Source organism: Oncorhynchus mykiss, chromosome 19, assembly GCF_057628025.1.
Source record: "Oncorhynchus mykiss isolate SJ-2025 chromosome 19, ASM5762802v1, whole genome shotgun sequence".
NCBI lineage: Eukaryota > Metazoa > Chordata > Actinopteri > Salmoniformes > Salmonidae > Oncorhynchus > Oncorhynchus mykiss.
In genome coordinates this window covers 14,090,001-14,115,737 of record NC_143040.1, presented here as the reverse complement: position 1 = coordinate 14,115,737, position 25,737 = coordinate 14,090,001, and the positions used below count along the sequence as shown (strand labels likewise).

General features: G+C 45.3%; 1 protein-coding gene across 1 annotated transcript in view; it reads right to left on the bottom strand.

The window, feature by feature from the left end:
• The window catches only part of LOC110510959 (rho GTPase-activating protein 7), a 158,506-nt gene that overhangs the window by 26,749 nt on the left and 106,020 nt on the right, over positions 1–25,737 (bottom strand). The window contains 3 exon segments of the mRNA XM_090210168.1: positions 1,175–1,238; positions 4,632–4,713; positions 7,323–7,394. Coding sequence (XP_090066294.1) covers positions 1,175–1,238; positions 4,632–4,713; positions 7,323–7,394 — 218 coding nt within the window.

Genomic DNA, 25,737 nt, shown 5'->3' with positions numbered 1-25,737 from the left:
TGGTTTTGGTTAGTTTGGATTAGTTTGTGGTGGTTTTGGTTAGTTTGGGTTAGTTTGTGGTGGTTTTGGTTAGTTTGGGTTAGTTTGTGGTGGTTTTGGTTAGTTTGGGTTAGTTTGTGGTGGTTTTGGTTAGTTTGGATTAGTTTGTGGTGGTTTTGGTTAGTTTGTGGTGGTTTTGGTTAGTTTGGGTTAGTTTGTGGTGGTTTTGGTTAGTTTGGTTGAGTTTGGATTAGTTTGTGGTGGTTTTGGTTAGTTTGGGTTAGTTTGTGGTGGTTTTGGTTAGTTTGGGTTAGTTTGTGGTGGTTTTGGATAGTTTGGGTTAGTTTGGTTGAGTTTGGGGTAGTTTGAATTAGTTTGGTTTAGTTTTGGGTAGTTGGAATGAGTTTAGATTAGTTTGGATTAGTTTGTGTTAGTTTGGTTGAGTTTGGGGTAGTTTGAATTAGTTTGGTTTAGTTTTGGGTAGTTGGAATGAGTTTAGATTAGTTTGGATTAGTTTGGGTTAGTTTGGCTTAGTTTGGGGTAGTTTGGGTTAGTTTGGGGTAGTTTGGGGTAGTTTGGTTTAGTTTGGATTAGTTTGGGGTAGTTTGGGGTAATTTGGTTTAGTTTGGGATAGTTTGGGATAGTTTGGATTAGTTTGGGGTAGTTTGGGGTAATTTGGTTTAGTTTGGGATAGTTTGGGATAGTTTGGGATAGTTTGGATTAGTTTGCGGTAGGTTCTGGGGATCATGGCCAATAGCTGGCTTGTTTTTAATTTAACCAATGAAACCAGGGGGAGAGAAATGAGAAAGCAGCGACATACTATTCCCTTTTATGGACAATGATATGAGGAAGTGATGTTTGTGTGTGTATGTCTGTATGTGTGTGTGTGCGTGTGTGTGCGTGTGTTCAGGATCAGGGCTGAGGAAGAAGGGCCAGCCGCGTGAACAGCAAGCCCTTCATTTGGACATAAAAGCTATCTTTTTTTGCTTTGGGCTCTTCATAAAGGGCTTGATAAAAAGACAGGTGCCTTTTCATTAGAAGAGAAGAGAGAGAGAGACTTTCACACCCCAGGCTATAAGGAGGTCGGAGTTGGAGGACAGGTAGGAAAAACTCAACTGGGGTTGGAAAAGTTCTGAAGAATTAGGGGATTTTTGGGTGTGAAAGAGTGGAAGAGGAAGAGGAGGGATGAACTTACTCTCTTTCTCTGTGGGGAGATCTCCAGTCTCATCAGGGCACACTTGTTGAGGGTGTTCAGTCTCCTGTAAATAGATACAGATACACAATCAGATACATAAACACACACACACACACTTCGAGGAGTCCTAGCAAAAGCCCCAACAACAAGCCTCTGACAGAGACAAACTCCTGAGAGAGAAAAGACAGGAAGAGAGAGAGAGAGAGGAAGAGAGTGAGAGAGAGATGAAGAGAGAGAGAAGAAGAGAGAGAGAGGAAGAGAGTGAGAGAGAGAGAAGAGAGAGAGAGAGAGAGAGAGAGAGAGGAAGAGAGAGAGAGGGGAAGAGAGAGAGAGTGAGAGAGAGAGAGAGAGAGAGAGGAGGTGAGCAGCTAATGAGGCGCTGAAGGATAAGCCGGGATAAGAGGGGAAGAAGAGAAGGAATGAAAAGAGAGAGAAATCAGCTAGATTGGCGACAACAAGACGACAAAGGGGGAAAGGGGGGGGCTTATCCCGCTGGACACCTGGCGAGGGGGTGGGGTGTAGTAGTATTCGTAGTGTGTGTGTGTGTGTGTGTGTGCGTGCGTGCGTGCGTGCGTGTGTGTGTGTGTGTGTGCTCTCCCCTCTGAAGAGCCTTGAAAGCAGATCATGTGACAATGGAGGGAGGAAGGGGTTGAGAAAGGGAAGGATAGAGGGAGGGATGGAGAGAGAGGGATTGAGGAAGGGGTTGAGAAAGGGAAGGACAGAGGGAGGGATGGAGAGAGAGGGATTGAGGAAGGGGTTGAGAAAGGGAAGGATAGAGGGAGAGATGGAGAGCGAGGGATTGAGGAAGGGGCTGAGAAAGGGAAGGATAGAGGGAGGGATGGAGAGAGAGGGATTGAGGAAGGGGTTGAGAAAGGGAAGGATAGAGGGAGGGATGGAAAGAGAGGGATTGAGGAAGGGGTTGAGAGGCTCGAATGGAGAGATGACTTCTGAAGCCTTGCTTCAATACACTATTCCCTATTTAGTGCACTGCTTTTGACCAGGACTCAAACTCTGGTCAAATGTAGTGCACTATACAGGGAATAGGGTGCCATTTGGGATGTAACCTAGATCAACTGGAAAAGTCCACTCACTCCTGATAAATCTGATAGATGCACTTTGAACAACTGTATTTAAATGCATGGAAGTTACTTCCCCGGTCCCAGGAGTCAACTGTTCAGTAACAGAGGAGGCTGGTGAGGGGAGGGCTGCTCATAATAATGGCTGGAAGGGAGTCAATAGAATGGTATACTTTTAGCCCATCCTCCAATGGTGAACATAAAGATGGCAGAATTCACAGGCCAAGTCATTGTTTTAGCACTTTCCACTGACTGTCTAAAGTACGGCGCGCCACATGGTTCAATGTGCCACCAAATCAGCACAACTCTTTCAGTTTATCCAAAGTGCAGGCGCCTTGAAGGTCAAATTGGGATAATGTATACTCTGCCAGTGACCATAAAAAAATGAAAAGCTATAATAAATAAATAAACAAATAAATGATAATAAAGGAAACAACAAAATAAAAATGAACCAATAAAGAACGGAGAGCTGTGTACAGTGGGCAAACTAAGGAAAAGGTTTAATTTGTGGTAAGTGCATGTGGGCCACCATCTTCACGCACCGCCGCTATTGAAAGTGACACCATAGGACCTTTACCACTGACATGACATTACATAACATGATAGATAGCCCTTTAAATGTTACCCACAACCCCTTGGGCCGAGAAGCCACCCAGGTGTGGCGAAAGGAGGGAATGATATACATTTATTTTCTTTAAAAACAACAACAAGAACATAGCGTGACCGTGGAGACGGAGCGAGGGAGGGAATGTGGAGAGATAAGACAAGAGAGATGGAGAGAACAGGACAACGGTACAAAACGTCTCTAATTGGAGAGAAGTAAACATTTACAGCCCCCACGGTGTATGTATCATACCTCATCACTTAGAGACAGAGAGAGAGAGAGAGAGAGGGAGGTGAGAGAGGGAGGACAGAGAGAGAGGACAGAGAGGGAGGATGTATGGACAAGCTGAAGAGATAGAAGCATAATGAAAGAGAAAGAGGGAGAGAGGGAGGTACAGAGAGAGGCAGAGTTAAAGTTAGACAAAAGCGATGGATGCAGAGTGAAAGAGAAAGCAGGTGGGAGTCAGAAGAGAGATAGAGAGAAAGAGGCCGAGGGAGAAAAGAGAGGCTTATCGCGTCCCTCTTTCATCTCAAACCCAACCTGCAGAGCATGCCATCTTTGAAGATATACTTTCTTCGGTATGCACTATGCCTTCCCCTATTGCAGAGTAGATGAACAGATAGACAGATTTAGAGAAGAAGAAAAAATAAATAGACAATGGAACATAAAAGTGGGTGAAGGTTGAGAAAGAGAGGAGGTGAGGAGGACATAGAGAGGTGAGGAGGACATAGAGAGGTGAGGAGGACATAGAGAGGTGAGGAGGACATAGAGAGGTGAGGAGGACATAGAGAGGTGAGGAGGGGAGAGAGAGGTGAGGAGGGGAGAGAGATGTGAGGAGGACAGAGAGAGGTGAGGAGGGGAGAGAGAGGTGAGGAGGATATAGAGAGGTGAGGAGGACATAGAGAGGTGAGGAGGACATAGAGAGGTGAGGAGGACATAGAGAGGTGAGGAGGACATAGAGAGGTGAGGAGGACATAGAGAGGTGAGGAGGACATAGAGAGGTGAGGAGGACATAGAGAGGTGAGGAGGACATAGAGAGGTGAGGAGGACATAGAGAGGTGAGGAGGATATAGAGAGGTGAGGAGAATATAGAGAGGTGAGGAGGACATAGAGAGGTGAGGAGGACATAGAGAGGTGAGGAGGACATAGAGAGGTGAGGAGGGGAGAGAGAGGTGAGGAGGACATAGAGAGGTGAGGAGGACATAGAGAGGTGAGGAGGACATAGAGAGGTGAGGAGGACATAGAGAGGTGAGGAGGACATAGAGAGGTGAGGAGGACATAGAGAGGTGAGGAGGACATAGAGAGGTGAGGAGGACATAGAGAGGTGAGGAGGACATAGAGAGGTGAGGAGGATATAGAGAGGTGAGGAGGACATAGAGAGGTGAGGAGGACATAGAGAGGTGAGGAGGATATAGAGAGGTGAGGAGGACATAGAGAGGTGAGGAGGACATAGAGAGGTGAGGAGGATATAGAGAGGTGAGGAGGATATAGAGAGGTGAGGAGGACATAGAGAGGTGAGGAGGACATAGAGAGGTGAGGAGGACATAGAGAGGTGAGGAGGGGAGAGAGAGGTGAGGAGGACATAGAGAGGTGAGGAGGACATAGAGAGGTGAGGAGGGAAGAGAGGTGAGGAAGGAAGAGAGAGGAGAGGAGGGAAGAGAGAGGAGAGGAGAGGAGGGAAGAGAGAGGAGACCTACAAGAATGCTCTACAGGTTCAGTTGTTGACTTCTGGAGAAGTGAGAGATGAAGAAAAAGAGAAGTGGAGGAGAAGTCTCACCTGCACAGAGCCTCGATGGCATCACGGTCCAGGAAATCATGGTCCCTGGTCACAGACACAATCTCAATGGGGAACAAGCCATCTGAAACCGAGAGAGAGAGAGAGAGAGAGAGAGAGAGAGAGAGAGAGAGAGAGAGAGAGAGAGAGAGAGAGAGAGAGAGAGAGAGAGAGAGAGAGAGAGAGAGAGAGAGAGAGAGAGAGAGAGAGAGAGAGAGAGAGAGAGAGAGAGAGAGAGAGAGAGAGAGAGAGAGAGAGAGAGAGAGAGAGAGAGAGAGAGAGAGAGAGAGAGAGAGAGAGAGAGAGAGAGAGAGAGAGAGAGAGAGAGAGAGAGAGAGAGAGAGAGATAGAGAGAGAGAGAGAGAGAGAGAGAGAGAGAGAGAGAGAGAGAGAGAGAGAGAGAGAGAGAGCGAGAGAGAGAGAGGGAGAGAGAGAGAGAGTTTTTTGATGTCTTTAATTGCACCAGTAAGCAGACACAATCCATTGCAAACTATGTAGCTCTCTGTCAGACATTGGGTTACTGTCTTCACAAATGTCCACCTGATCCTTTCCTCCCCCCACACACAACCCACACACATCCGACACACACCACAATGAAAGCTAAGAGGAAGTGGTGTCTTAGCCGGCCAAACAAACACAGCTGTACCATTCAGACCTGGGCAGCAGGGGGGTGAGTGTGGGCGGGGGACGACAGTAGAATGACAATAGGTACTCCTGCATTAAAGGAGTCCTCTGATTATCTCACTCTCTCTTCTCTATATCACTCTATTAAAGGGGCAAGTTGATGAAACTCACTTTATTAAAGGGGAAATCTGGGATTCAAACTCACTCTAAGAAAAGGCGCCCTACTTTTAACCAGTGCCCGTACGTTTCTGGTTAGAAGTAGTGCACTATAAATAGAATAGGGTGCCAATTGGGACGGAACCTGATGTCTGCTGGTGAAGATGTGAGTAAAAACGTGTGAAAGAAAAAGACAGATCAATTATAAAGGAATGTATTGGACGGAGGCAAGAACGCAATGATGTCGGGGTATCCTACAGCTCCTAGCCTCCTAGCTACCTAGTCCGCCTCCCAATTGGCACCCTATTCCATTTATAGTGCACTACTTCTAACCAGAAACGTACGGGCCCTGGTTAAAAGTAGGGAGCCATTTATTTGGGGACGCAAGCCTAAGGGCCAACGGTGATAAGAAAACGTTGGTTTTTCTATTCGCCTTCCACAAGCTGTACTGTGACAGTACTATCTGTCTGCCTTATCTGCTGTGGGCCAGGAGTCCCTTACAGCCAGAGATAATAGAACAGAGAATGTGCCGGGATAAAGACTGGGGGGAATGTGTCGTGTGTCAGCACGTATTCTGTCCTCATCAGAGTGACCTGGTATGAGTCAACATAGCTCATCACAAAGCTGTCGGATGGAGGGTTTGGTGTGTGTGTACCTCTCTTTGTAATCGTGTGTGTGCGCGCCTCTGTATGTGTGTGCTTCTCTCTCTGTGTGTGTGTGTGTGTGTGTGTGTGTGTGTGTGTGTGTGTGTGTGTGTGTGTGCGTGCGTGTGCCGGCTGTCACACACAACCTTAATCACCTCTCCAAAAACATGGCGAACGTCCCAGTGTCTTGGTAGATAGAACACCCAGCACGGTTCAATGGCAACGACTAAGGAACTGTTGACAAAGCTAGTTGTATCATGCTTTAAGGTCCCTCGGATTACATAAAATGGTGTGGGCTGTGTGGGCACGTCTTTAGGTTACGTATGAGGACACCTTATGGCTTCAGGGTTTTGGTAATTGTTTCACTTGTGTGTCTGCAACATCGAGGTTCACTGAGGCAACACAAAAACACACCGCTGGCACCTCAGGAATGTGTGTGTGTGTGTGTGTGTGTGTGTGTGTGTGTGTGTGTGTGTGGTTGTGGTTGTGTGTGTGTGTGTGTGTGTGTGTGTGTGTGTGTGTGTGTGTGTGTGGTTGTGTGGTTGTGTGTGTGTGTGTGTGTGTGTGTGTGTTTCTGCATAAGCAAGGCAACTTGGCGGGGAGGGGTGAATTAGCACTTCAAATGATAAAAGGATTGTAGGACCATGGAGATCGAAGGAACGAGGACAGGAAGAGAGGAGTCTTGCGTGTCATTGGACTCAGTCTATAGAATGTTCTGGACTTCAGCTCTAGTTCAATAAAAATATCAACTTTGGAGAGGACGTCAACAGAACAGCCTGTCTTGTGTTTGTCCATTAAAATTAGCATAGCGAGTAAATTTTCTCAATTTAACATTTGAGGTTTAACATTTTAGGTCATGCCAGTCTGTCACATTGAGTTAGCCTGTAAACGGAAGAGTCGACAGACTGGAAGAAAATGAAGGGTGGGTTCTCTCTCTCTCTCTCTCTCCTTCTCTAAAATCAACCATGACTTCATCAGATGGCAAGATATGAACTGTGTAACGTTAATTTTAAGATGTTTGGTGAGAAAACAGCTCTCCTAAAGTTCACGTGACCAAGAAAATCTACCACCACCAGGATTTCACTGTTACTGTGACATTTTCACACGGTCTGTGGGAAAGGGGACATTGGCAACAAGTCATAAAGCTCGGGCCAGCGATGATGTTAGCTTTTCCCATTCGCCTCGGTCATTCGCTTGTGACCCCCTTGTGCCAGGGACAGATCAGGCACAGCTGTGGACGGCTGTCGCAGGGGTTCTCAGGGGTCCTTACCTTCGTACAGCTGGGCGTACTGTGGGAAACCGGCAGCCCGGAGCCAGGTGCACGCCTCTTTGGCCTCCATCTCTGCAAGGGAGGGAACAGAAAGACGTCCTTTGAGATATAAAATCCCCTTTATTGGGTCAAAATCACTTACTACAGAAACACACTCAAAACCATCACTTCAGTCCTATAAATCAAATCAAATCATAGAGATCAAATCAAAGTTTATTGGTTGCGTACACAGTTTAGCAGATGTTGCCGCGGGTGCAGAGAGATTATTGTGTTACTAGCTCCTAACAGCGGCTCAAAATGTATCTGCTGATATATAACACCACCTGGAGTAGACGCATGATTGGCTGTAAGTGTTTTTTCAGTGGTCAAAATGGGACCTGAAGTCTATCCAGACAGTTCAGTCTGACACAGACCTCTTGTCCCTCTTAGTCCCGGTCACTACCCTCTCACATGCTCCCCAAGACCCCAAAGCCACAGTTGACACCAACCGTGTCAGCCGCTGACGCGCAGTGTGTGTGTGTGTGTGTGTACGTGTTACCGGGTCGCGCTGAAACGTTTCTTCCGCGTCACTTTAGCGTAGTCGCAGCGTTTCCTTGAGAAGACCTGTCTTGTAACCCTTCAGTGTTTTTGGAGTTGTGATGTTACATTTCCTAGGGAGCCGCTAAGTGACGTCGATGGATGTCGGGGTGGGAGACATAGTGTGTCTGGAGGAGGCAGACTCCCCCATTAGCAGTAATAAGCCCCTTTATAATCCACGTGCCAAATGGTCACCGTGCCCCACCCTCCACCATGTTGTCTCCAGCAGCCACACCCCTCAGTGTTCCTCACACACGAAACAGAATCAGTGCCCCCGGCCCTTAAAAAAACACCTTCAGTAAAATGCCCGCGACCGCAACCCCCCCCCCCCCAAAACATCTGCTGCTGTCGTATCGGCGATCTATGCAATCAGTCATCACAATTGTAGAATAATGTTCCTTTCTTCCTTTCTTTTCTTACAGGTTAATGGATGTGTTTTGTGTCTCGGAGCAGGATTGGAGTAGTAATTACAGCCGTTGGAGAAAAGCGGATGGTTTCATCTTTAGAATGCGAGTCGTAGTAGTGCTGGTGGTTCCACCTCATTTAGGCCCAGATTACAACCAGGATCTAGTGTTCTAACTTTGGAACGGAACAGGCCATTTACTTCCAAAGGGGGGAGAGTTAGTCTGGAGGGAGAAACCAACAGAAAGATAGGAAGAGATACAGTAGAAAGAAACAACTTATACAGCAGAAAGGGCCGCTGTGGTAGGAGAGTTATGGGGGATCCTCAAATGAGACAAAGAGAGAGAGAAACAGAGATAGAGAGAGAAACAGAGAGAGAGAGAGAGAGAGAGAGAGAGAGAGAGAGAGAGAGAGAGAGAGAGAGAAACAAAAAGAGAGAGAAAAAGAGAGTGGGTCAGACAGAGAGAGAGGGAGAGAGGCCCTCGCAGCTGACTAAGACCAGGCTGAGACACTATAGCCCCTCCGTCTTACGAGGCATTTACATACCAACAAGAAGCCTAGACGGCAGACACTAGATAACTAGACAGGCTGCCGGTAAAAAGGTGTGACACGACCAACAACCCCCCCCCCCCCCCCCCCCCCCCAGAGGCCAGGAACTCCTCTACAACCACCCTGGGACGACAGCAGCACCGCCACCCGAGTGTCATATAACCAAATAACTCATTAATGACTGTGTTTCACAACTCTTGTTTGGTTCCAGAAGACTAGTCTAGATTCCCCAGTGAATTCCAACATGGCCGAAGCTGGGAAGCTTGTAATTTGGGCTGGTATTTATAGAAGGTTGTGAACCTCGAAGGAACATAGGCAACTCAGCGTAATTACAGCAGCATTCTTGGATACAGAGACAAACATAAGGTTAGGGCTTCCTGTGTGTGTGAGTGTGTGTGTGTTAGTACTGTCCATTTTGAGACGCCGTAGTCACTTTTACATCTAACATGCATCAATGGCGTGCAGTATTTCTCAATGAAAACATGTGCATGAAAACGAGTCGTCTCTCGGCTTCACTGAAAAATCCCTACTGTAGACCAATCACCGACGAAGGGGCGTAGCCTTCGGCTACTAACTTTGGCTTGCCTCAAGAATCAATGGCGTGCGCCTGAACAACTGAACAAACCCTCACCGAAGTCTAAAATGAACAAAAACGTCACAAAATGCCGTCACATAATACACACAATACACACACAAACTCTTCTGAATGGTTTCTTTTGGGAAGCCTCGACCCAACCAGCCCTCCAATAGGGGAAGGGGAGGAGTAGGGGACAGCATTTCTGTGCTGAAAGGCTTTCGGAGATGCAAAAGACACCCCCACAATGCATTGCAGTTAACCTCTGCCATCCCTCTTTCCTCACCCTTGACCTTTTGCACAGTGACATCACCTGGCCTTTGTGACATAACCGCAGTCCAAAAAACAACAACGCCTGTTGGCATAAACAAAAATAAACAAGGTTCTGGACCTCCGTTCGTCAACACAAACTACGACATCTTTATTTATTTCTAATCCTGCTTTTCCTTTTGTCATTTACACTCCTTTCCAGTGTTTGGATGTGAGGAGAGACACAGACACACACACACACACACACACACACACACACACACACAGAGAGACAGACAGACAGAGAGACAGAGAGACAGACAGACAGACAGACACGCACACAGAGACAGAGAGACAGACAGACAGACACGTACGCACGCATGCACACACACGCCTTAAAATCTTCACCGTAACTAGTGATTAGGCCTAGTCCAACACATCACTGTGACCAGCAACAATAGAAACAATGTCTTCCTCCCAAACATACACTACTTCCATCACAATAATAAAATCCTCCCATCCTGTAGACAGAATAGAATACTCCCACTCAGGCAACACTCCCAAGCACGCACGCATGCATACACACCCACACATGCACACACACATTGGTTGGTGCTACAGAGACAGACAGACAGACACACAGACACACACATTGCATGTGGTTAGTGCTACAGAGACAGACAGACAGACACACACATTGCATGTGGTTAGCGCTACAGAGACAGACAGACAGACAGACAGACAGACAAACAGACAGACACACACATTGCATGTGGTTAGCACTACAGAGACATTTGAGAGCTGGCGGGTGGTTCCCCTCTCTGCCCTAGCCAGCCATCCCTCAATCCGTCCGTCTGCCTGTGCCTCTCTCCAGCCTGACGGACGTCCCTCAGACATCCTGTGTGGCCCTTTGGCGCGGCCCAAATTCAGCCAGGTGCCCGGGGATCACATATCACCCGTCCAGCTGGGGAGGGAGAGGGTGTGTGATTGGGGCAGAGTGAGGCCAGAGGGGCTGTGGTGGGTAAGAGGGAGCAGGGTTCCAGGAGAAGCGGAAACAAACAACATTCCAAACAAGTCCGCGGCCAAGCATTAGCTAAACATAGGTCAAGTCCCTCACACGTACAGTACAGCACCTCTTTTGTTAATTACAGACCTAAAGGGCGGCAGGTAGTCTAGTGGTTAAGAATGTCGGGACAGTAACCGAGAGGTTTGAATCCCCTAGCCGACGAGGTGAAAATGATGCCGATGTGCCCTTGAGCAAGGCACTTAACCCTAATTGCACCTGTAAGTATCTCTGAATGAGGGCGTCTGCTAAATGACTCAACTGTAATGGAAAATAATAATCATATAAAATGAACAAATGTACAGAAAGACCTGGGTGAAAATGTCATGTAAAATGTTAAAAGCCCAGATGTACTGTTGGTTTTCAACCTTCCACTCTAATCAGCCCAGGGCCAATACTCATACATATTCATTAAGCACCTCAGAGTAGGTGCTGATCTAGGATCGGTTTTGAATCCTAGTGAATATGATTATATCGACGAGGGGGGGGACGACCTGATCCTAGATCAGCACTCCTACTCTGAGAGTCTTTATGAATACAGGCCCTAAAGGACTGTTGGTTTTCAACCTTTCCCTTTAATTATCCCTGGTATAGCTTTATCCCTATATTTAGCCGTGTGGTGGCGGACACAATCACTTGGAGCGGGTGTTTGTGTTGAACACGTTATCTGGCCGGGAACAAAAGGAGGCGTGCCGTGTTGCAGGGTAGCTCACGGTCACCGTCGCGCCTCTGGGTTCACTTCCTGTGAGGCAAGCAGGAAGAGGAAGTGATGTAGTTCCCTGGCAAAGAATCAGGGTGGATGGTGTGTGTGGACGACAGAGGACAGAACACACCCGTCCTGCCGGAGATGTGCGTGTGTGTGTGTTCTTTGGTTTTGGGTAGAATACTGTGTCTACATGCATCAACAGAGGAACTGACACAAGACAAACTGCTGCCTCCTCAGGAACTTGAGGCTATAATGCCAAAGCCTAAATCATTTGTGTGTGTGTGGCACAGAAACCAATGAGTGGTGTAAAGGTCGAATGAGAGGTCAAACACTAAATGGAGCCCTACATTGTGACTGGCAGAGAGAGAGAGAGAGAGAGAGAGAGAGAGAGAGAGAGAGAGAGAGAGAGAGAGAGGGAGAGAGAGAGAGAGATAATTACATTGAGAGAGAGAGAATTGCATTGAGAGAGAGAGAAAGAGAGAGAGAGAGAGAGAGAGAGAGAGAGAGAGAGAGAGAGAGAGAGAGAGAGAGAGAGAGAGAGAGAGAGGGAGAGGGAGAGAGGGGGGGAGAGAGAGAGAATTACATTGAGAGAGAGAAAGAGAGAGAGAGAGAGAGAGAGAGAGAGAGAGAGAGAGAGAGAGAGAGAGAGAGAGAGAGAGAGAGGGAGAGGGAGAGGGAGAGAGGGGGGAGAGAGAGAATTACATTGAGAGAGAGAAAGAGAGAGAGAGAGAGAGAGAGAGAGAGAGGGAGAGAGAGAGAGAATTGCATTGAGAGAGAGAGAGAGAGGGAGAGAGGGGGGGAGAGAGAGAGAATTACATTGAGAGAGAGAAAGAGAGAGAGAGAGAGAGAGAGAGAGAGAGAGAGAGAGAGAGAGAGAGAGAGAGAGAGAAATGCATGACAGTCAGACTGCTCCAAAACGACCCAACACTAACAGAGATTACAGATGCTGCTGCTTCAAGGTTGTTTTTTCTGTGCAGGGAACAGTGAAATGTGCCAAAGTTAAACTCTTCTGGGCTTGACCCTCTGTTCAAGCTCTCCACTGAAATTACCCAGCCCCCCATGCCTTCTTCCCCTTTCCCCTCCCAACTCCCTCCCTCCTGCCCTGTTCTCTCTCTCTCTCTCTCTCTCTCTCTCTCTCTCTCTCTCTCTCTCCGCTAGCCACCCTCCTATTCCCTCCTTTCCTGTAGCAGGAAGTTCTCACAATCGGTGGCCAATATTCCCTCTTCACAGCAGAGCAGAGCAGGAGGTAGTTAGGCTTGGTTGAGCCTGCAAGCTGGGATCTTATAGGGGGATTCGCTGTCAACTAGCACCTAGAATCTAGCCAATGAATTTCAAAGGACAACTTCATCACCAATGTAAACAATTTAAAGGGGTGGTGTCAAGAGTCAAGACACGGCATTCAATTGTTATTGGGGGGGTTGCTATTTAAACTGGCAGTTAAGAGGAAGAGTTGACGGCAGACGCTACTGTCGATGCCCGTGGCCTGATAACAGTGATTATCAGTGATTAAGTGGGGCCGCCAACTGTGAATCTTAATCAAATCCACAGGTGATCCATTACAGAAGTCTTATCAAAGCAAGGCTTCGGTAGGGTCTGGTGATATAATCAAGGCTTCGGTAGGGTCTTTCACAAGGATCTGCACAGTAGCAGGTCGAGACAGGTGATATAATCAAGGCTTCGGTAGGGTCTTTCACAAGGATCTGCACAGTAGCAGGTCGAGACAGGTGATATAATCAAGGCTTCGGTAGTGGTTCAATTGCAGTGTTAACCTGAAGCAGCAGTCACCCAATGTCAAACGAGCTACATAACACTGTCATAACATTGACATAACAGTGACACAACAATGACATCATAAACAGTGAGACGTGATGACGTTGTTATGACAGGGTTATGTAGAGCTTATGAAGGAGGGTTCAAGTGAAGTATGACACTTCCTTGTACTGTATTTACTCCACTCTTTGCGGCCTATAAAAGCTCACTACACTGAGTTTACAAAACACCAGGAACACCTGCTCTTTCCATGAACATGGACTGACCAGGTGAATCCAGGTGAAAACCTATGATCCCTTATTGATGTCACTTATTAAATCCACTTCAGTCAGTGTAGATGAAGGGGAGGAGACGGGTTAAATAAGGATTTCTAAGCCAGTGAGATAATTGAGACATGGATTGTGTACATGTGCCATTCAGAGGGGGAATAGGAAAGACAAAAGATTTAAGTGCCTTTGAACAGGGTATGGTAGTAGGTACCAGGCTCACCGGTTTGTGTCAAGAACTGCAGCGCTGCTGGGTTGTTCACTCTCAACAGTTTTCTCGTATGTACCAAGAATGGTCCACCACCCAAAGGACATCCAGACAACTTGACACAGCTGTGGGAAGCCTTGGAGTCAACATGGACCACCATCCTTATTGAACGCTTACAACACCTTGTAGAGTCCGTTCTGAGGGTGAAAGGGAATGGGGAGAGTCTTACAACACCTTGTAGAGTCCATGGCCCGACCAATTGAGGCCGTTCTAATGGCAAGGGGGGGGTTCAACTCAATATTAGGAAGGTGTTCCAAATGTTTTGTACAGTCAGTGTATATTTTATATAGTCATTATTTGTATCCACAGAGGCAGTGAGAGAACAACTGCAACTGATGCTAGTGAAGTGCATTCAACACGACCTTAAAGCATCTAAATGGGCCTCCTGCAATGTTACAGACAGAATCCTCTGTAATGGGCCTCCTGCAATGTTACAGACAGAATCATCTGTAATGGGCCTCCTGCAATGTTACAGCCAGAATCCTCTGTAATGGGCCTCCTGCAATGTTACAGACAGAATCCTCTGTAATGGGCCTCCTGCAATGTTACAGACAGAATCATCTGTAATGGGCCTCCTGCAATGTTACAGACAGAATCCTCTGTAATGGGCCTCCTGCAATGTTACAGACAGAATCATCTGTAATGGGCCTCCTGCAATGTTACAGCCAGAATCATCTGTAATGGGCCTCCTGCAATGTTACAGCCAGAATCATCTGTAATGGGCCTCCTGCAATGTTACAGACAGAATCATCTGTAATGGGCCTCCTGCAATGTTACAGACAGAATCATCTGTAAGGGCAGTTTATACATGTCCTGGCAGTTTCAGTTCTGACTCACAGGCTATTGGCCGGAGTTAGACGTTCATGATGAATGTAAACAGGTTTCAATTGGCCAGCGAACTACAGATTCATAGCGAATTTCAACACATCTTGATACAACTATACTACAGCAAAAACTACGGTCAGAGGAAAAGTGGTGAATCTTTGTGGATATCAAGTTTTGACATTCCTGCGTGAAGACATCTGGTGATCTGGGAGAAGGTCTGGCTGGTAGGTAAGTGAGAGTACCACCATCTGGCTGGCTCCATAGGATACCACACGACACACACCAACTCACACACACACACACACACAACTAATGGAGGTGCCCCATGATTCTTTCCGGTCATCCAACACCAAACATGCACACACACGCGAGCATACGAGCACACACACGCACGCACGCACGCACGCACGCACGCACGCACGCACGCACACACACACACACACACACACACACACACACACAGCTGGGCCAGATGGATCATCACAATGCCTGGTCTCTGAGGTCTCTCTCTACCTCTGGTGACAGATTTATGTTTGCTCAGGGCCCTGGTCCAGGATCCGGTGACAAGACCCAGACAACCCATACAACACATCTGATATGCTTTAGAACTGACCCATGGTCAGATATTATAACACCCTGTGTTCCCGTCACCCACTCATAGCCACCCATTACACAGATCCCAGAACAGTTTGTGATGAGAACGTCAATAACAAAGCACACCAAGGTCGGAACAGAAATAGGACGGGCTGAAGAGAGACACATGGACATATCTATGTTCCTTCATAGAATTGATAGCAACTTTACAATATACAATGAATGAATCCTTCAGAAACTCTGCCATACTTCCTGCCCTTAGAAATAGTTTGATTTAAGCCTGTTTCATATTCCTCCATTTAAAAACACAACACCCCCACTTGACAACATGCCAATTACAGATAGATAGAGATATAAAGGGGAGGGAAAGAGAGAGGGTGGGAGAGTTTCCCTTTTTGGTCTGTTTGTCACTGATTTCTACTATATCATCTTTCTTTTATGAATTGAGGGGTAGATTGAGAGGCTGGTCTGTGTGTGCGCCACTATTTGACCACGGGGGGCTGCATACTATCCCTTGTGTATAACAGATAAGCAGTCACGCGCGAAATACAGTATGACCAGTAGGAATCAGATAAAAGACATTCACAGCCGAAATACGCTACCACCAAGCTCGCTTTTTATATCACACAGAAGGCTTTCTTCTCCCAAGCGCCACTAGAAAAAATGTCAGCAGACAAGCAAAGGGAACTTGAGTTTGGTAGTCATGGCAAACAAATTGGAAGCACTGTAAGACCAAGGCAGCAACGAATTTAACAAACAACACAATTTATGCTCAGATACATGTATAATTCAACAGTGTGAATAATCAAACTGTGTTGTCTGTGTGTGCGTATACCAGGCTATTGAAACGTCTGAACAGACATATATAGGCCAACAGACTATGGCTCACTTGCCTAGTTTAAACCTGCGAATAGAACGCAGGCCATGGTCGAATAAACTGTGCGCGTTTATCTTGGAAGTCGGCGTAGGAGCAGTGGAGACTGGAAGAGACTGCTTATCTGACAGCCTGCAGCTAAGCGCAACACTCATTTCAGCACAGGGGAGTTCCTTACAGAGCCGATGAGACCAATGTCAAACAACTTTTCTTTGCAAAAGGAGAAAAAAAAATCCCTTCTAAAATGGTTAAATACAAATTTAATTCCAATCATGGAAAAGTGAGAACAGATCAATCACAATCAAAAACATTATTTTCCAAGTAGGTTTTCTCTGCTCAAAAGCATGGACATTCCTATTTATTTAAACATTCTGAATAGTAAAACATTGGAGTAAACAAATTCATTGACTTACGAGTTAAAATCATGTTTATTTCTCTACACGGAGACTTCCTCGGGATAAAACCAAATACTCCCGCTGCGCCCAGGCTGGCGAGTCCGCTCAGGTTTACTCCAATGTTAGGGCGAAGCTCGCATATTTTCTGCTTTCCAGCGTAGTTCAACCCAAAACCTCCGCACGAAACAGTGTCTATAGACTCAAACTCTAGACACAATTAGCCCCAAAAGGTCGCTGAACAATACACAACACAGTAATTCCATGGTTATATTGTCGTTTGGCTGAACAGGACGCAATAAAATTCCTCCTCGATCTTATGAAATTACTTCCCTACTGAAACTTCCTATGGGGACCCAAGCGCGAATGTGAATGAACTAGTGTGTGAATAAGATTTTAGGAATGGACAAACGTGGCTCCACCTCTCCGCTCCGGTCTAGGCTACCCTGCCTGCCCACCTGATGATTATCGAGCGGAGCACAGAGGACCCGCTCTACAGCGCTACTACATACCGTACCGCAGCGGTGGTATAAACACTGTATAAAAAAAACTCGAAATATTGTGAGATTTTACACGTAAGGACTTTGTATAGTTTTTCTCTCACATGCATGTTGTGCGTAAAATGTGGCATCAATCGAATGCAGTTCAGCAGGTGTGAACGAAGTCAATATTACAAAGTAAAAAAAAAATACATTCGTATATACCTATTTTCTCTTGCAAGTGCTGGTGACCTATACTTTACTTCCAACTTTAAGTTTATTTTTAATCGAATACATTTGGTTACATTGCTTGCTTATAACGTTGGTATTGACTGTTTTCTGTGCTTCAAACGCGAGAGTGCTTCGTACCTCTCCCGCTCCGCCTTGCTGCAGCCCAACTGCGCCGCCGCTCAGAAGAGAAGCTGTAATTCAGTAGGCGGCCTTTAGCACATCATTAGAGAATACATTCATGGCAGAACCGGGACAATTGCGTGACGCGCCATTGTGGACGGCAACGTTGAATAATTCAGAAGAAACCGTTGCGGTATGCCAATACGGTAGCCTACTTCGGCCAACCCCTACAAACACATCCCTGGGGTTGGGCGAGCAGTGCACGTACACCACGCACAGGTTAGAACCGCAACGACACGTTTATGATCAAAAGTCACGAGACCGGCCTTTCCAAAGATCAAACAAACACTTTTACCACCCCATTCAATAATAAAAGTAACACCGAACTGGCTTTCCAATCTGTGCGCCTCCAAACCTACTTAGACATATATATTGTATGCTAACATGAATTACCACATGTTGTCTTATTGTGGATTGATTCTGTCATATAGTGTATTTTATAGGTAGGGAATAGCCGGGAATGTTTCTAAAAGGTCCATGACAATTGGCATATTGCAAAAATGACAGGGTCGCTCTATGATGACCACACCATTCCACGTCGGGGAGTGTTGACGTTCACATCTCACAGATATTTTCCAGATTTTAATAGGCTTTTGTAGGAGGGCATTGCTCATTAACCTACTAATTTCTACATGCATGCATGCACAACACACGTCAGGTTTTGTAGTGCTCTCTTGCTCTCTCTCAATTCAAGGGCTTTATTGGCATTATGTTAACATAACCAAAGCAAGTGAAGTAGATAATAAACAAGTGAAATGAACAGTAAATAAAAATGTATAATAAACATTAAACTCACAAAAGTTTCAAAACAATAGAGATATTTGAAATGTCATATTAATATATACAGTGTTGTAATAATGTGCAAATTGTTAAAGTGCAAAAGGGAAAATAAATAAACATAAATATGAGTTGTATTTACAATGGTGTTTGTTCTTCACTGGTTGCCATTTTCTTGTGGCAACAGGTCACACATCTTGCTGCTGTGATGGCACACTATGGTGTTATACCCAATAGATATGGGAGTTTATCAAAATTGGATTTGTTTTCAAATTCTTTGTGGGTCTGTGTAATATGGGGGAAATGTGTCTCTAATATGGCCATACATTTGGCAGGAGGTTAGGAAGTGCAGCTCAGTTTCCACCCACATTTTTTTCTCTCTCTCTCTCTCTCTCTCTCTCTCTCTTTTTTCCCCTCTCTCTCGACCTCAAAACATTCTCCAACCACCTCAGCCCTTCCCACCCACTAAATCATGTCATCAGCTCCGTCATTGGCTCCGGACAACACTGTGTTATTGCCGTGGTAACGCACATCCAGCATGGCGTTGGTGGGTCCCCTGAGAAAGCAGAAAGAGACAAATGCCTTCCATCCCCATCACACTCTATGTGGGAAGAGAGTTCATGTAACGTTCCAGTTTAATGAGGGGGAAAGAGATGACGAGGAAAATCCTCTGTTTAAACCAAGTGTGGTTGGATTACCATAGCTGGGGCTGCTAAATGGCCAGTCATAAGTGACTCATGATCTCCCTCTAACCTCTACTGGGAAGAGAACAAACACCCTGAGGTAATACTGAGAGAACTCTAACCTCTACTGGGAAGAGAACACCCTGAGGTAATACTGAGAGAACTCTAACCTCTAATGGGATGAGAACACCCTGAGGTAATACTGAGAGAACTCTAACCTCTAATGGGATGAGAACACCCTGAGGTAATACTGAGATAACTCTAACCTATAATGGGATGAGAACACCGATAGTAGTGAAGGCCAAATTCATTATTTTATCAAATAATTGTACTAAAAAAATGTATACCTTAAAGGGGCCCTGAAATTCCAAATCAAATAGCTAAATGATCCATGGTAACACCATCTTAAAACAATTCCATATGTTAGCTTAGTACCCCACCCCTAATGGCTTAGACTTTTAGAGGTTTTTAACTCTGATTGGTCAAGTTAAGGGTTCAGGTTTGGGATAGGAAACCTTTGGCACAAGAGGCAGATCCTTATGCCCATCTGCTATCCCAGCCCACAATGCCCTGCCAAAACACAAACCTACTTGAAGCTAATATCACTCTCTGTTGCCAGCGTCCTCAGACATGGATGGACATTGAATACTGACTTGTATCATGGGTGACCTGGCTCCATAAAGCTGGCTCCATAAAGCTGGTTCCATAAAGCTGGTTCCATAAAGCTGGCTCCATAAAGCTGGCTCCATAAAGCTGGCTCCATAAAGCTGGCTCCATAAAGCTGGCTCCATAAAGCTGGCTCCATAAAGTTGGTTCCATAAAGCTGGTTCCATAAAGCTGGTTCCATAAAGCTGGCTCCATAAAGCTGGTTCCATAAAGCTGGTTCCATAAAGCTGGTTCCATAAAGCTGGTTCCATAAAGCTGGCTCCATAAAGCTGGCTCCATAAAGCTGGCTCCATAAAGCTGGCTCCATAAAGCTGGCTCCATAAAGCTGGCTCCATTGAGTTGCATGCACACACGCACACACACACAAACACACACACCTCATCAGTCTACCAACAAGGAGGAAGTAACTGATAAAGCAGCTAACTGCATTTTAAGAGACAGAAATATAGTTGAAGTCAGAAGTTTACATACACCTTACATTTAAACTCAGTATTTCACAATTCCTGACATTTAATCCTAGTAAATATTCCCTGTCTTAGGTAAATTAGGATCACCACTTCATTTTACGAAGGTGAAATGTCAGAATAATTGTAGAGAGAATGATTTATTTCAGCTTTAATTTTTTTCATCACATTCCCAGTGGGTCAGAAGTTTACATACACTCAAATAGTATTTAGTAGCATTGCCTTTAAATGGATTAACTTGGGTCAAATGCTTCCCACAATAAGTTGGGTGAATTTTGGCCCATTCCCCCTGATAGAGCTGGTGTAATTGAGTCAGGTTTGTAGGCCTCCTTGCTCACACACACCTTTTCAGTTCTGCCCACAAATTTTCTATAGGAATGAGGTCAGGGCTTTGTGATGGCCACTTCAATACCTTGACTTGGTTGTCCTTAAGCCTTTTTGCCACAACTTTGGAAGTATGCTTGGGGTCATTGTCCATTTGGAGGACCCATTCGCGACCAAGCTTTAACTTCCTGACTGATGTCTTGAGACGTTGCTTCAATATATCCACATAATTTTTTCCCCTCATGATGCCATCTATTTTGTGAAATGCATCAGTTCCTCCTGCAGCAAACCACCCCCCACAACATGATGCTGCCACCCACATGCTTCACGGTTGGGATGGTGTTCCTCGGCTTGCAAGCCTCCCCCTTTTTCCTCCAAACATAACAATGGTCATTATGGCCAAACAGTTATATTTTTCTTTCATCAGACCAGAGGACATTTCTTCAAAAAGTACAATCTTTGTCCCCATGTGCAGTTGGAAACCGTAGTCTGGCTTTTTATGGCGGTTTTGAAGCAGTGGCTTCTTCCTTGCTGAGTGGCCTTTCAGGTTATGTCGATATAGGACTCGTTTTACTGTGGATATAGATACTTTTTACCTGTCTCCTCCAGCATCTTCACAAGGTCCTTTGCTGTTGTTCTGGGATGGATTTGCACTTGTCGCACCAAAGTACGTTCATCTCTAGGAGACAGAACGCATCTCCTTCCTGAGCGGTATGACGGCTGCGTGGTCCCATGGTGTTTATACTTGCATACTATTGTTTCTACAGATGAACGAGGTACCTTCAGGCGTTTGGAAATTGCTCCCAAGGTTGAACCAGACTTGTGGAGGTCTACTTGCGGAGGTCTTGGCTGATTTCTTTTGATTTTCCCATGGAGTCAAGCAAAGAGGCTGAGTTTGAAGGTAGGCCTTGAAATACATCTACAGGTACACCTCCAATTGACTCAAAGGATGTCAATTAGCCTATCAGAAGCTTCTAAAGCCATGACATCATTTTCTGGAATTTTCCAAACTGTTTAAAGGCACATTCAACTTAGTGTAATTGTGATACAGTGAATTATAAGTGAAATAATCTGTCTGTAAACAATTGTTGGACAAATGACTTGTGTCATGCCAAAACTATAGTTTGTTAACAAGAAATGTGTGGAGGGGTTGACAAACGAGTTTTAATGACTCCAACCTAAGTGTATTTACACTTCTGACTTTAACCTTATTCCAAATTCACACAATGCAGATATGCTGACCAGGATTCAAATGACGTCATATTTCAGATTGTGTGTGTGTGTTTGTGTGTTTGTGTTGAGGGGTTTCAGAGATACAGACAGATGGGATGTTTTTGTGTGTGTGTGTGTGTGTGTGTCACTGACAGATGTCCCCTCTGATAGTTACTGGTTGCTGATGGATCGGAGCAGAAGGAGGATTTGACAGTTGTAGTGAAAACAGGAACCTCTAGAAATAGACAGGCCCTGGGCCCTGGCTCTGGAGACATAGATTAGAAGAGAACACACACACACACACACACACACACACACACACACACACACACACACACACACACACACACACACACACACACACACACACACACACACACACACACACACACACACACACACACACACACACACACACACAATGTGAGGAAGTGCCTCTGTCTTTGTTCTCTGTCCTCATCACAACACAGGGAGAGCGATGAGGTTGACTACTTAGCTGCTGAACACACATTTCTAATGTCAGGTTTAGCCAGCAGTAATCATCTGGTTAATAGTCATTTCTAAGGCCAGGTTTAGCCAGCAGTAATAATCTGGTTAATAGTCATTCCTAAGGCCAGGTTTAGCCAGCAGTAATAATCTGGTTAATAGTCATTTCTAAGGCCAGGTTTAGCCAGCAGTAATCATCTGGTTAATAGTCATTCCTAAGGCCAGGTTTAGCCAGCAGTAATCATCTGGTTAATAGTCATTCCTAAGGCCAGGTTTAGCCAGCAGTAATCATCTGGTTAATAGTCATTCCTAAGGCCAGGTTTAGCCAGCAGTAATCATCTGGTTAATAGTCATTCCTAAGGCCAGGTTTAGCCAGCAGTAATCATCTGGTTAATAGTCATTCCTAAGGCAAGGTTTAGCCAGCAGTAATCATCTGGTTAATAGTCATTCCTAAGGCCAGGTTTAGCCAGCAGTAATCATCTGGTTAATAGTCATTCCTAAGGCCAGGTTTAACCAGAAGCAGTCCTCTGGTTAAAAGTCCTTTGTAAAGCCAGGTTTAACCAGAAGTCAGTTTGTGAGATAGAGGGGTGAAAGAATAGTTTGTGTGAGACAGAGAGAGCTCTAGGGAGTTGCCGTGTGATGATACCTCCTGCTCTAACCTTGTTGTGTTACTGTAAACATAATCTCGGTTACCCAGAGGTAAAATTCTCGGGAATTTCACTTCCCGTTTACACATGGATCTGTCCAAGAGAGATTACTGTAAACCACACGCAAGCACACACACACACACACACACACACACACACACACACACACACACACACACACACACACACACACACACACACACACACACACACACACACACACACACACACACACACACACACACACACACACACACACACACCTGCATCTAGATAAGCATCTCTGAACTGTTGAGAAAAGATATATAACAGGGAATTTGAAGAGGCACTCCAGGACTGTGTGTGTGTGTGTGTGTGTGTGTGTGTGTGTGTGTGTGTGTGTGTGTGTGTGTGTGTGTGTGTGTGTGTGTGTGTGCGTGTGTGTGTTATCCTGTATATACTGGGATAAGCAGAGACAGAAGAGGTGCTGAACCAGCTTGTTTCTTGGCACCTTGTGACCTTGTGGACTATTTAATGCATAAATGACTGTATTTAGGCTGTACTCAGGACAGTTCAGATCACTCAAATATGGACGTGATTTACTTGTCACTAAAGAACTCCATGAGTTATGGCGTTCTAATGAAGTTCCACCCTTTCCTATGACTCTTCTGACCTAAATATGCCCTCGTCCCAAACGGCACCCTATTCCCTGTACGGCACACTATGTTTAACCAGCCCTGGGGGTGCCATTTAGGCTCTGGTCAAAAGAAATGCACTAAATAGGGACTAGGGTGTCATTTGGGGCGTAACCTATGTGTTTCAATGGCATGTTTTATCACCGAGTTCTAGACTTAGTTACAGCTTCATACTCACTGTTGAATCTGTTACAAATGACCCATTTGGAGCCGACTCCACTGCACCTTAGAGACAGTTGTACGCCTGCTGTTTGTGTTCTGCTGACTGTAAATCGTTTCTTCTGTGCTCCACTGACATCTAAAAGGAGTGAAATAATCACACTGTTTTCCTCTCAAAGCAGTACCATGTGTGGCCCTGGTCTGGCACAGCCCAACGGTGAGAGGAGGTATTCTTAGACAGCGCTAATGTGTAAATGCTAAAGCAAACAGTCTGCTAGTTACACAGTCCATACACCCACACAAGCATGCACACACACATACACATGTACGAACACACACACACACACACACACACACACACACACACACACACACACACACACACACACACACACACACACACACACACACACACACACACACACACACACACACACACACATCATATATGTCTCCAGGTTTTGTCACATTGCTATGCGCAGTGATGGCGTGGGGTAAATGGGCCTCTCGCGGTTCAGAACACGGACATCACATTCCCCAGCATCGACACGCAGCGTCACACACGTCTCCCCGTCCTTTTCTTTCTGCCCTCGCATTCCTTCCTGATGAAAAGGAAAACAGAAAGGTCCGTAGTGTCGTGGTGGATGACGGGGGAGGTTCAAGCGGTGAACTTTAGACCCGTGCGGCTCACTGTTCAGGGATCACTGACACTCAGAAAACTGATAAGAAACCAGGGGAAAAGTCCTACTGTGTATTGTGTGAAATACCACATGGACATAAAGGACTCGTTTGACAGTCACAGTTTAAACCAAGTCATGGACTAAACAAAACACTTTGTTAATGGGGATTCTACTGAGAACTTTTATAGAAACACAGGACTAGAATCTAGGTTCGGGAAAACAGCACTTGAAGATTAAAATGATGGTGGTTGGGATGTAAATACTACTGTAGGGTGTTAGAAAGGGTTTTTACTTGGAACCAAAAGGGTTCTACCTGGAACCACAAAGGGTTCTACCTAGAACCACAAAGGGTTCTACCTGGAACCACAAAGGGTTCTTCAAAGGGTTCTCCTATGAGGACAGCCGAATAACCCTTTTATGTTCTACATAGCACATTTTATGTTCTACATAGCACATTTTATGTTCTACATAGCACATTTTATGTTCTACATAGCACATTTTATGTTCTACATAGCACATTTTATGTTCTACATAGCACATGTTATGTTCTACATAGCACATTTTATGTTCTACATAGCACATCTTATGTTCTACATAGCACATATTATGTTCTACATAGCACATCTTATGTTCTACATAGCACATTTTATGTTCTACATAGCACATCTTATGTTCTACATAGCACATCTTATGTTCTACATAGCACATTTTATGTTCTACATAGCACATCTTATGTTCTACATAGCACATCTTATGTTCTACATAGCACATTTTATGTTCTACATAGCACATTTTATGTTATGGAAGTCCTTGAAATATCCTCTGATCAAGCCGTCGACACACACACACACACACACACACACACACACACACACACACACACACACACACACACACACACCGGGGGCCTCCAGATCATAGCTCATATCTTTCTCATTAGTCATGCGTGGACGATGGAGATTAGGGATGGTTAGCTTTAGAGAGGGAAAGAGGGAGAGGGGGAGTCAAAAGAGAAGAGAGAGGAGTGGGTGGAGAGATAAAGAAATGATAGTATACAAGGAAAAAGGGGAAAGAGAATGGGAGTGTAAGATGGACAGCGATAACGTGAAGAGAGAGGAAGAGAGAGATTGTGTGTCAGAGGAAGGGTGGTGTGATATGGAGAGATAAGGAAAACACCAGTTGAATCAACGTTGTTTCCACGTCATTTCAACGAAATGACGTTGAACCAATGTGGAACAGACGTTGAATTGATGTCTGTGCCCAGTGGGTAGAGAAGGGGTGAGAGGAAAAGCTTTGTCTCATTTCAGGTTTATATCTGGATCATCTGGGTTCTGAGTCTGACACTCAGTCTGTCCTACAGATGCCTTCCTCGTCAAATACATCACGATAACGTAATATTTACATGATTTATAAGTTATACGTAACATTTGATGTTACATACCCACTTTATTCTACATTAGTGAGGATAGAAATGAAGCCAAGTTTAATAATAACAGCCATTTTGAATATTACTTTTACACTGTTCATTTGCAGAAGTGGTACGCAGAGGCAACTTTTATTAATAGAACTAACAGAATCCCAACATGCCCAATGAGTCTTTGAGGTTAATGCTCAAAGCATTAAAGTCTAGTCAGGAAACCACCTG